This window comes from Psilocybe cubensis, chromosome 5 (assembly GCF_017499595.1).
Source record: "Psilocybe cubensis strain MGC-MH-2018 chromosome 5, whole genome shotgun sequence".
NCBI classification, from domain to species: Eukaryota; Fungi; Basidiomycota; class Agaricomycetes; order Agaricales; family Agrocybaceae; genus Psilocybe; species Psilocybe cubensis.
Window position 1 is genome coordinate 236183 of NC_063003.1, and position 12212 is coordinate 248394.

Here is a 12212-nt window from a genome sequence, read left to right on the forward strand (position 1 = left end):
GAGTTCGAAAGTCGAGGATATTGACCTGAACAGGCCTCACATTTATAAAGTTGGCGATGACAACCTCGGCTAATTACTATTCATTGTCGTGTAGCCCAGCTGAGACCAAATATCGTAAAGAAGAGTACGGAATGTTGTAGCAAAGACCATGAGATGTGTCAGACATGCCAAATAAAGGCATGGATTCAGCCGGAGAATGCCTTGCGGTCAAATAGGAAGGAAGGCTCACTCACTCTGTTGAACGTTGCCTCTAGCGAAGATACATTTCGACGCGTATTACGCAGAAGATATTAGTCAAAGTCACGATCAATGATCAAAACGTCGGCTAGGTTATCTATATGTCAAATTAAATATTATGTGAAGATGGGTGTGCCAAGCACCTACAAACTCAGTTTCGATCGTCTTATGTAATTAGGGGTGGGAAGAACGCAAGAGCGAGGAGAACTCAGAAAAGTTGCATACAACAAGCATACATCAAACCAAAGCACTTAATATACATCCTACTACTTAATAAAAACTTTTTAACTTTGTACTACCAAGAAAAAACACAAAAAAAAACGAACTGAAGTTGTGGCCAGCAGGCAACGACTTCAAGGTGTGTATGAATTTGAGGCGCCGATAAGAATAAGAACTAACGGCATCACCAAAAACCCATATCAAAAGCAGTGCCGGTCGATGCCGGCTCACGCAACGCAAGTTACTATACATAGTACGAGCAAATAAAAATTAATATAATTATAAATTACAGCCGACCAGACTCTCACACCTCGCAGACAGAAGCAAGTTGCGCACAACTCAATAACACTTGTGTTCGATTTGTGTATAGGCGCCGGGCAGCATCAGTAATTGTCATATTATCACTTGAAAAGAGGTCGCCAACCAGGTGAGATGACCCGCCTAAACTGACTTCACCTAAACGGCATCTTCAATACCGAGCATACTCCCTCGCCCAGTTCATCCTGACCATTGACCTTGCAAAATACAACGCAAGACCCACGCACAGGAGTCCGACCCCACTGGAAGAAATCAAGAATATATAGAGTATCAATATCGCGACTGCACTGTCACTTCCATTTTCGCTTTCTGGTGCTGGTTGACGGTGGCGGAACCGGATGGTGAACCCAAACCAGACTATCGACATTGCAAAAGCTCCCGCAATGGCAACAAGATACATCGCAATTCCAGCACACACCCACAAAGAGAAGAACACTGAAAAATATAGTATTAGCCTGTTTATAACATATGATGTCGACAATGCAATAGAATCAGAGAGTCCTACCTCTCTGTACACGCCGTCGGGTGGTCACGGTCAAGTATGATGACAGAATGCTTTCAATCTTGCGGAGAATGTATCCTCTCCCCCTCTTTGCTAGCATATGGACGGATGAGCCATATACGACATACCACACCTCATCATAGCAGGCAGCACCAAATTTTATTCCCACGGATGATGCAGCCAAAATGAATGCAGACATCATGAGGTGCAAACAGAAATTATGGATGTCATCGATGAACGTCGGAGTCAATGTGCTCGATACCTCAGATTTTCTGCCGTTGGTAATGACAGCGTCGAAGATAAGCCATGGATCCCGCCAATAGATGTGTATACCGTAGAGGCATCCAAAGCACCACGCAGCTGAGAGGGTGATGCCTCCGATATACATTGTCGCTTTCGATACTGAAAAAATGACTTGTAAGCTATCAAATGGCAGACAGTATGATGTTCGTAAGCACTTACTTGACATTATAGCATGAGACTGATCAACAACAAAGAACGTATGCCACATATCGACAGAATTGTACTCATAAAGCCCCACAACGTACAAACTAGGTTGGTGCATCAGCCAAATTCTCGCCTGTACATCGGCCAAATTACGCTTGCGGCTTACCAGGTGGTCGCAGCCACTCCAAGAAGCCAGTCAGTCCAAGTGGCAGCAATATTCAAGCCAGCGTAGCTCAGATATGCCTTTGTCATCCCAAACGAAACAGCTGTAAAAGACACCAAAAGCCTATATAGTGTCACAGGAGGATACTTCGAGTATCGATTGCGCATGTGAAGGTACAATCTCTCATCTGAGCTATACTCTGGAACCGCGATTGACAGCCAACGAAGTTGTGCAAGTCTGCGCCATGCAAACTCCACGCAGTCATACTCAAAGAACCAGGAAATCTGAGGTGGCAGACGAACACGGTAAGAGTCATACCCACTGAGCCCATGAAGGCTGGTGAGGGTTATTATCTGATACACGACCAAGAAAGAAAGAGTTCGTACATCAGAAACAACAGGACACCTGATATCCACTCCAGAGTAGTTGAAACAATAGAGTTACCACAATGAGCCATGATTGCCTTTGCCGTACCTAGCCCAATTGTCGTCAAGAGCACAACGAGCCGGTAGGGTGTCATCTTTGGATGCCACCTCTGCAAAATGGGGAGCATGGATGATGGTGGTCGAGAACAGAATACAGAATACGTTTGACATTCAGGTATGCGGAATACTAGTCGCGGAAATGGCCGGCGACCCTGAATCCGCAGAAATTACAAGCAATCAGTTGTTGAATTTAGCAAGCACATCCCAGGAAGGCAGATCAAAGTATGAAGGCAGCTCAGCCCATAGCTGTTGCCTTCCAAGAGCCATCTCCGTCTCCGCCTCCTCCTTGCACTCGTTGCACAACCCAGCTACAATTTCGGAAGCAGTGTCTTGCAGAGCAACAGATACATCGTAGGTGAGCATGCCCATCGCGACATTCAGCGCATTGCCGACGCGCTTCCCTTGGCAGGTGGCACAATCGTCGGTGATATCGCCTTCAAACCACGCCAATGTATGCGCAATCGTTCCGCGAAGAATCCTGTCTCGACCAAGAATCAAGATTCGTTGCGTCTCTGGAGCCAGCATGGCTACAGTCCTGTCTTTTCGCATCGTGCCATCGAATATTTCTGTCTGGATCACGCATATATACACTAAACTCGACGATGACACAGAACTCACCAGCGGTCGATCCCTTAGAAGAATATAGTACAGTACAGGTAAAATCTGTTGGAACTGGATTTCCGACGCGATGTTAATCAAGTCGATCTCGTGTCCTCGCGAGAAGTAGGCATCATTTTGCATGATAGTGCGGTGAGGATCGGACGCAGCGTCGTTTGTCCACTCGACAAAATTGGTTGGAAATTCTTTCAACAATCGTTGGACGGCGGCAGTCTTGATATCGTCAAATTGGTATTTGTGACCAAGCCGCATCATAGATATGAGAACTCCGATAGAGTGATCCTCGTGCATCCTTCACTAGGTTGTTAATAGCCGCGCCTTTGATGAACAACACTCACTTCAAGCCGAAGTAGATGATCCCCAACACGTTTTCCCAGTCTACTGCATCATCAATTACATGAATTAGAGGTACACCGTCTACCATTGCCGAAGATTCGGGTTGTGGCACAGTGAACATGTCCTGAAAAACCTTTGAGTAGTTGCAAAGGATGCTCCGATGCACCCGAAACTGGGTTTTCTGTGCTTCAAGGATAACGCTCCCGTCCTCAAACCAGAGAGAATGCGAACGCTTGACACCTTCGGAGCGCATTTGGTTTTTGACACTATCGTCCATTCGTTTTCTCTTTGTGGGGGGGAACATACCTACAATGCTGTGGTTGGGTTGAAAGAAGTTGGAACAATTTTTGGCGCAAGCGCCTTGTGGCCAAGCAAATCGGAGTCTAAATCGTGACAAAGACTGGTGTTTGATAATTCTGTCGGAGAACGAAATCTGAGTCGCAATTCAGAGCACAATCGTTGCAGTGCACATCGTACGCGATAGTTGGAAAATATTAAGGGGAGAGAAAAATGCCTCAAAAAATGGGCTCCAGAGTATGAAAAGGCTTTTAGGACCAGACTGGCCCCTGAAATAATTTCATTTTCGGCTTCGCAATTTCGTGTTGTATTAACAGGCTACTTCAGGCTACTTCCAAAGCCGCCTCTGCATCAAAATCAAATTGTACATTCAGTTTCGAATACATTTCCACCAATTTTAAGAATCGGAAATGTGATATGCTACTACAGGGGATTACTTCTTGATTTGGGGATATTTGGGAGTCTCTTATCAAACGGTTTTTGTTCAAGATTTTTTTCAGCTTTGAGATCGAAATTTTAAGCTCGGTAAAACGGAATATGCTCGACATATGATCGGTAATCTCATCTTTCTCTTGCCCCTGGTAAGGTACCCCTGTCGTAAATCGATTAAACCGTATCACCTCGTATTCACATCGCTTAATGTCAAATGAGAACGGGCCGCACGGTCCCCGGCCCGCGCATGAAAAGCGGGCCGATGATTTGCGTGGGTGCTTTTTGCGAAACGAGACTTCGACGAGACCGACATTTTTCAACCAATGTTCAACATTCAATGCCGACAAGTATTATCGTCAATTGTAATGCGAAGATGAAAATGATGTATTTATCAATAACAACTGATATATACTGTGATTCACCGAACGGTTTAGTTGAGGTAATGGAAAGCTACACTTAACAAATTGAGGGAACCTACGGCAACCGACCGTATGACATCAAGTAAAACCACAACATCCACTCCGAGTAGCTTCGATGTCAAAAAGAGGATCATGTCGGATAAACTGTTTTCCATTTCGACAGAAAGTGTATTCATTCATCTTTCGGAAAGCGGGTAACATATGTCTAAAGCCCTCGAATAATCCGTCGAAGTAAAGAGCTTAGTCTACAAATTTAGATAAAACGTGGCCAAGAATCTCGGAATCTAACCTTATTTACATTTCTTTAAAAGGTAGGAGGAATTGTCCTCGACCCGGCTGATACATCTTGGTCCTGCAATTGCCCACTACGACTGACTTACAGCGCGTTTATGACCTACAGTATTGTAAAAAACTCCGAGTCCCTTACGCGCCGACCTATAATTTGTTCATGTTTTCTACTTGGTAACCTTTGAAACAAATCGATTGACGTAAATCAATGAGCTTAAAATGTCTTGTTTTATTACAATTCGTACAATGAGGAAGAGCTAGCACATAAAACAATGTTACCAATCAATGAGGTGAATGGAGGAATTGCAAAGTATTTATCCGAGTCAAAGAAGTGAAATGGTAAGCAGTCTCGGTTTAATAACGCTAGATGACATATTATGTTTCGATATGCATACACAGGCCTCTCAATGGAGAAAAACATAGCCAACAGGCCACAACTCGCGTGCAGGTGATCAAGTGCACCCACAGTTTCGGAAATAAATTGATAACAGTGCCTCCCGAGTTCATTCCTCAGCGAGCTCATGGAAAAATCGACACCAGGGCAGAAGACTACTAATTCACCGTAGTCTAGAACCCACACCGCTACAACGACTGGAAATCGGTCGATTTACGGTTCTTTTACAGTCCGAACCTTCAGAAGAGTGGAGCGGCAGTAAAAACAAACTGTTTTGTTGAAATAGGCATCTCAATTGTGTTTGACAACCTATAAAGGCTCGCCTCATTTTCAGTGGTGTCACAACATTCCTCCTTGCGAACATGCACTGGTTTAAAGTTCTTCTTTCTTTCGCACTTGCATCTGCTCAAACTCATGCTCTTCTTCGCTTTCCATGTTCCCAACTGGTCATTGAACGTTTCGATCCGTGAGCATACACCTCTCGTGTTCGTTGTGGGATCTCGAGTCCGACATAATATATCACTGCAGGTTAATCAGCCCTGGTCAAGTCTCTGGGCATCTCCACCAGGTAAGCATTTGAATTTGTAATGCTGGTTATCCATACCGCTTCATTGCTGTTGTAGATTGTCGGGGGAGTGAGTATACTCTTAAATACCCTCAAAATTCATCATACTCAGATATATGATACCTACCTATGATACTGCCTCGATTTGAAGAATGCGTAAGTCCTGTTTAATTATGACGTCCGGTATATTCTTTATATCCGTAAATATCAGATTCAATATCACCATGGACCCCGCAAACGATCTTCCCAGCCTCTCTACGTGCACGACATGTACCTTCAAGGAGGACTTTTCTAACTATTGGACAGCCGTGCTGTATTTCCAACATCCTAACGGGACCTTCAAGAGGGTAAGCTGAGGATATATCCACATCAGCTAGCCGTTTTTTTATTCTAATGGATTGCCTACAGGTTCCTCAAATGCCAGGACAATACCTTGGAAATGCAAATGGTGGAATGACAATTTATTACATTCAAACGGGAAAGGTCATCGCATTTAAGAAGGTTTTCCAACTCCCTTCACTTCTCTATCATTCCATGCCTCACAACATAACTCCCTAGGGATTCCGTATGATTGTCGGAAACCCTTTTTTGCGACAATACGATCCTAACTCTGCTGAGGCCAACTCGCTAAACTTTAGGTGCTTGACGGAAAATTACGGGAATGGGGGAGTTGTTGGCACACCAGGAAGCGATTCGCATACCCTTCCTAACCAGCCGTGCAGTGGAGGGATCCGCTCTCAGATTGTCTTCCCCACGTGCGCATCCATCCAAATTGTCGCTAGGATTATTATGATTTATCCTCATTACAGATGTTGGGATGGTATTAACCTCGACACCCCTGACCATAAGGCAAGCCATTATACCCAGCGCTGCTGGACAAACTTAACACTTTACGCATTTAGAGCCACACGAGCTACACCATCAACGGTGCTTGTCCGTCCACCCATCCTGTTGTTCTCCCCGAGCTCTTTATCGAGACCATATGGGATACAACCTCTTTCAACAGTATGTGGCCATCTAACGGAAAACAACCGTTTGTATTCTCGATGGGCGACCCGTGAGTGTCATTTCATTCAGAAACAACGAGCTGACTCAGTTATGATCTCAGAGTCGGAGTTGGCCAGCACGCCGACTACGTCTTTGGCTGGAAAGGTGACTCCCTTCAGAAAGCCATGGACAGCTGCAATGACGCGGGAGGAGGAAATTGTAATGTCCTCACCACCCAATCCATTAACGCCATCAATGCCTGTGTCCAGGCTCCCCGAGTCGCTGAGACCACTGATGGGTGTATGTCCAAATGTTTAACGCCCAAAGACTGTAATTCGAATTATTAACACTTAATACTTACAGGGCTTCCCAGCCTTCCTGGGTGTAACCCCATCCAAGCAGGTCCAGGAACCGCCACACAGGCAATTGGTTGTGGCGCAGTAACGACTGCTGCTCCTGGATCTTATCCCAGCGTGACGCCAACCCCACCAGCGACTACTCCGGCAGGGCCAATCACCACTCAGGTTCCAGGAAACACCGCAGCACATTGGGCGCAATGCGGTGAGTCAAGAGTGAACATTGTGTTGCGAAGATTCTGTGTGGTGCTCACAAACCATTTTCTGCAGGAGGACAAGGATATAGCGGACCAACTGTGTGTGCCGCTCCATATACATGCCAGGCCCAGAACCCGTACTATTCTCAATGCCTGTAAACAACAGTTTTTGTATGCTCAGAGCTCATACGTTATGTTTTTATCCTTGAATGTGATACACTTCAGTGCTTAGCAAGTTATGAGGGAGGTACTAGAAACGCACCAGCCTAAGATTGAGCAGTAAATTCATCAGTGAATAATGTTTATACCAAGATCCGAACCGTTGTTAAAATTGGCAATATAAGATCATGAATTTGAAGGCGTTGAAGGTGTGGAGTTAGTTGGCTCCGGATTGTTCATTCGATAACTGGGAGAATATCAGTATATTTGCGTGGAATACCATGCATTCCACGTACTTAACAATGCGGCCTAATTGCGTGATGCCCGAGAGCCCCACAAAGAAGTTGACCTGTAAGAGGAAAATGTAGTACGAGTGGTGCCGCCGTATAGTGGAAGAAAACATACCGCTGCCAGATTATAATTCACGGGGGTGATTACTAGGGACCACCGTACCCATATGAAGCCAGTGGCTGCGAGCGCTACGGAGGTTGAGGAGGAGTCAGCACTGATACAATGAATCACTGAATATCAGACTTACCTAGATTCTGGGATACGCTAAGCTTATCCGCAGGTCGATTCATATCTTTCAGTCCAGCTGCAACCAAACCCCATTTCATGAAGGGTGCCCAGAAGAACACCGTCTTGGGGCCTACGAGCATCAACATGAATGTTCCAGGGAAGTACTATCTATTTGTGATTCTCACCGGCAGGGTGATTGATAAATGCAGACACCTTTGAAGCACCAGAAGCAGCAGCAGGGCCGGACATCGTGAGGGACACGGTAATAGTTCTACTGGATGGCGGTCTGAGAGTGAGGGGAAGAAGGAAGCCTGTTGAATTTACGTCAGGGAGTGCAGAATGAGGGAACAGCAGCAATTAGGTAATCGTTTCCTTAGTCTGCCGGTGGCACATTTGTGTTAAATGTGCCTGAAAATGTTCTCACCTAAATAGATGTGCGAAACGTTTGGAGAGACAACGCAATGTAGGTTCGATTTACAATGATTTTCCAATCAAACACAACAACTATTTTTTTGATTTAATTATAACTAGTTGAACGAGGGGTATCATGGCGTTGGGTACTGTTCCGAACATGGTATCACCGACTCTGATATAATTACTCTATTAAATATGTGGTAAAAAGCGTGTCCAGTTCACCTGTACAAAAGCCTCCTTTGGAAGATCTCTCAAAGTGATAAAAGCTTCTGTCAGTAAAATAATTCTGGCTATGAAATAGACGGGAAGAGATTTCCAAAATATTTCACCAATGATGACTATACCTTTGTGTCGAGCTCCAGAAAGAAAAGTTGGGATACCACCAATCATGAGGAGCGTCGCATGGAAAACCATTAGAACAGGTAGCGTGGAGACCACTACCGCACAAACTCTCCAAAGGACCTTCTCTTCTTGTGTTGGAAACCCGAGGTTCCATCCCGCGCAATGTATTGCACCAAACATAACACCAATGACCGCAATTGCCATATTACACGCCGGAATAGCGGTAATGCGATGTGGTAGAGCGTAAAAGGTTGGGATTTCCGTCACTGGTGAATCAAGTGTGTAATGGGAACCACGCATTTGAGAGAGGCGCTTCCATCCAAAAAGGAAGGCCTCTCGTAAACGAGATACTCTGTCTTGCGTAATGTGGTCTTTTGCTCCAGGAGACACATGGCCCGAGTGAACGTAGAAAGAAGATTTAGTGGCATCCTGTCGAGGCTGGGTTAGCGTTGTGTTTTGTAAATTCGAGTTGACTTCATAAAGATACACATTTCAGAATCAATACCCAGTGACAAGACAGCGCACATACCAGCCGCACTTCCACCTGCTTCAGGTTGACCATGCGAGAGGATCTGTGTCGTTGGCGAGAGAGGATCTATCCATGCTGGCAGTGGAACTGGAGCTGGTCTGGAACAAGGATAGATTCGGATGCGATATTCGGCGTCCAATGGCTTATCCCACCACAAGAAATACATCAAACCATTGAGAAAGGCAAATGCGAGCGTGACCAGCTCAAGCCCTGTCAAACCGACACTCATTATAGCTCGGGAGATGCACTGAGCTATAAACCACGAGGTTTGACCAACAACAATCAACTTTGAGAGACCATCTCCCCTAGATAGGGAACAAATCTGATCTTTAGAAACGTCCGGAAAAGATATTGACCCTTTATCGAGCAAGTCGTAGAAATGTTCATCTGTAATGACTTCCACTCTCCCATTGCTATCTGCGAGAACAAAGCCACCCATTTGAAGAAAATGGCCATGTGTTTTCGTCCATTCAAAATCTAGAAGATAGTCTAAAGCATGTTTTTCGCTGAAATTGGTCAACCCACCTTTGTAAAATTCTGCAAGTCGCCTTGCCCCTAACCACTGCCTCAATGCCCAGTATAGGGTCATCTCTGGAATCAGAATAGTCCACATCGTGAGCTCCAGGCGTCGTAAAAATATATCAAGTTTCCCTTTTCGCAGCCCAGGCGAGTTCGGATGGATGGAAACCCAAGTGCATGCAAATATTGTGCAAATGCAGCTCCAGAGAATATTCCAAGTGGACCGAAGCTGTAGAGAAGCAATATCGCTAGCATCCCTGCGAAAAGCGACATATTCATTCTCTGTTACTACAGTTGCCGATGCCTTGAGAATCATCGCAGACTCGGATTAAGGCGAATGAAAGTTGCGCGGAAATGGCTGAGAGAATAAATCCCTGACACTGTGAGGCATTGCACTTATATAGATGCTGGAGAGATTATCCTTGACTAACCGTGTGGCAGTTGTCCTACGAGATTGCACTGCCCTCCATGTAGCGTTCTGAGAAGGAATCACACAGAAGCTCACATGGAAACTTGCATAGCCTCCTCAGGCTGCTATTGCTCTGTTGAATGTCCACTGCTTGATATTTTGAGTCTGTTCCAAAGCCGTTTCGTACCAATATCAGCGTACCTCCTGTTATTCCAAGAAGGAACACTCGGAACAACTATTGATGCGGATTCAGTGTGGGACGAAGCAAAGGGATCCGAAAATAACCGGATCACGCGTTGCGTATTGCCGTTCAGCTGGATGCTGGTGCTGTTACTTGCCTGAACCTTGCTACGGCACGTCCCGAGGACACTTGCGATTGCGCTAGAGACACGAAGCACAAACGAAGCGCTGGTACTTTTGCCGCCCTTTCCTTCGATTGGTTTGCCCTATTTTGCTTCTTTTTCCGTCAAATATAATAAAGGCTAAGAAAACAAATATTAAAGGTAATATTCAAACTTTCAAGAGAAATGGGGCATGGGAAAGGTGTTAGTAGATTGAAAGAGTTTCCTGGTTTCCTGGTGAAACCAAACCTCTGATCTCTTATGATGGCCAGTGGATGGCAGTTGTCCTTTTTTGTGTCCGTTCACTGCCTAATTTAGCTACACAAGCTCAGAGAATGGAGTACATAAAGTAGGTTGACATTATATACTCACTACCACTTACAACCCTTCCTAAATCCAATGACCTCTCCCCAAACTCGCGCCGCATCCAAGAAACGCAAGGTTGAAGCTGCAAAGGATGACAACTCTTCGCACATAACCCGCTCACCGGATCTTTGGTTCAATGACGGAACAGTCATTATACAGGCGGAGACAACCCACTTTCGAGTTCATCGTGATTTTATCGCCAGGCATTCCGAAGTATTCTGCGACATGTTCAAGATTCCACAGCCAGCCGATGAATCCTCTAAAGAGCCATGCCAAGTTGTAGAAGTGTTTGGCGATAGAGCAAAGGACTGGGAGAATCTATTGAAGGCGATGTACAATTGTTATAAGTGAGACATTCCTGTTCACCGAATACACACACACATCGTTTCTCTCCTGTGGTTAACTTGAATATTATCCAACTCTGACGGTACTATTTTTAACAGCACGCAAAAGCTTCCTGAAGAATACCCTATTGAGCGAGTCATATCGTTGCTGCTTTTGGGGAACAAGTACCACTTTAACTTTTACCGGGATATTGCCATTGCACGCCTCAGAGATATACTTCCTATTGATTCCTACACTGAGTGGGTTTCGAACAATGCGGATCGCATCAAGTATATCAACGCGCATCTGTTCGAGCTGGCAAACGTGGTCCAGGAAGTTGGATGGACATCTCTCCTCCCTGTCATCTATTTGCTATGTATCAGACACTCGAACACGGTCAGATTCTAAGCTGGTTTTGTAGAACTAATATTGACTGGTACTATGCAGAAATTAATACGAAAGGGCATTTCGCAAGCGGACGGTTCACTTTCTGTCCTGCCAATTGCGGTTCAGAATATGCTTATTGATGCCAGAATCGCTCTGTCCAGGGAGGCATTAGAGAAAACACTTTTCAAACCAATGAGCGCTCTCTACGAAACCGAGGATGATGATGAGTCGGTGGATTGCACATCCGAATACGACGACTGCGCCAACCACGAAAAGAAAAATGAACGCGTTTTCTATTTACTGGACAACCCCGGAACAATATTCGATACTCCTGCAATAGATCTCTGCTACTGTCTGCCCTGTAACATATTCGTACACGCCGAGGCTGCCAATGGGCGCACTGAGATGTGGGAGAAACTGCCAAGTTACTTCAACCTTCCCGAGTGGGACGACCTAGCCGATTTGGATAACGACGATTAAATCTATCACCGACAATGATAATTAACATTCATCATTGCCTGCAACACTATTTCGAATATGTGTACGTAAATAAACTATTAAAATGTCCAAATTCTGCCATTTTGGTGGTGTGCGCGAAAGGATGCAATGGGTGTGGATATGAGGGTATGATGCAAGACGGAGG

General features: G+C 45.2%; 5 protein-coding genes across 5 annotated transcripts; 2 read left to right on the forward strand and 3 right to left on the reverse strand.

The window, feature by feature from the left end:
* Positions 1-925: 925 nt before the first annotated feature.
* Positions 926-2439, reverse strand: JR316_0005559 (uncharacterized protein; the record flags this gene model as incomplete). Its single annotated transcript, XM_047891316.1, has 5 exons — positions 926-1209; positions 1280-1678; positions 1739-1827; positions 1890-2222; positions 2273-2439. 5 exons carry the CDS (start codon positions 2437-2439, stop codon positions 926-928), a joined length of 1272 nt encoding a protein of 423 aa, XP_047748665.1.
* Positions 2440-2548: 109 nt separating this feature from the next.
* JR316_0005560 (uncharacterized protein) lies at positions 2549-3629 on the reverse strand (the record flags this gene model as incomplete). The annotated part of the gene is made up of 3 exons (XM_047891317.1): positions 2549-2941; positions 2990-3281; positions 3328-3629. The coding sequence occupies 3 exons, from the start codon at positions 3627-3629 to the stop codon at positions 2549-2551; spliced, it is 987 nt and encodes a 328-aa protein (XP_047748666.1).
* A 2315-nt stretch (positions 3630-5944) lies between these two features.
* JR316_0005561 (Endo-1,4-beta-xylanase D) lies at positions 5945-7419 on the forward strand (the record flags this gene model as incomplete). The annotated part of the gene is made up of 8 exons (XM_047891318.1): positions 5945-6067; positions 6129-6221; positions 6279-6475; positions 6530-6569; positions 6623-6777; positions 6829-7007; positions 7071-7268; positions 7334-7419. 8 exons carry the CDS (start codon positions 5945-5947, stop codon positions 7417-7419), a joined length of 1071 nt encoding a protein of 356 aa, XP_047748667.1.
* Positions 7420-7605: 186 nt separating this feature from the next.
* On the reverse strand, positions 7606-9662 carry JR316_0005562 (Mitochondrial pyruvate carrier 2; the record flags this gene model as incomplete). Its single annotated transcript, XM_047891319.1, has 7 exons — positions 7606-7666; positions 7716-7768; positions 7825-7898; positions 7958-8068; positions 8124-8249; positions 8697-9167; positions 9224-9662. 7 exons carry the CDS (start codon positions 9660-9662, stop codon positions 7606-7608), a joined length of 1335 nt encoding a protein of 444 aa, XP_047748668.1.
* Positions 9663-10891: 1229 nt separating this feature from the next.
* On the forward strand, positions 10892-12049 carry JR316_0005563 (uncharacterized protein; the record flags this gene model as incomplete). The annotated part of the gene is made up of 3 exons (XM_047891320.1): positions 10892-11205; positions 11302-11578; positions 11630-12049. 3 exons carry the CDS (start codon positions 10892-10894, stop codon positions 12047-12049), a joined length of 1011 nt encoding a protein of 336 aa, XP_047748669.1.
* Positions 12050-12212: the final 163 nt, after the last annotated feature.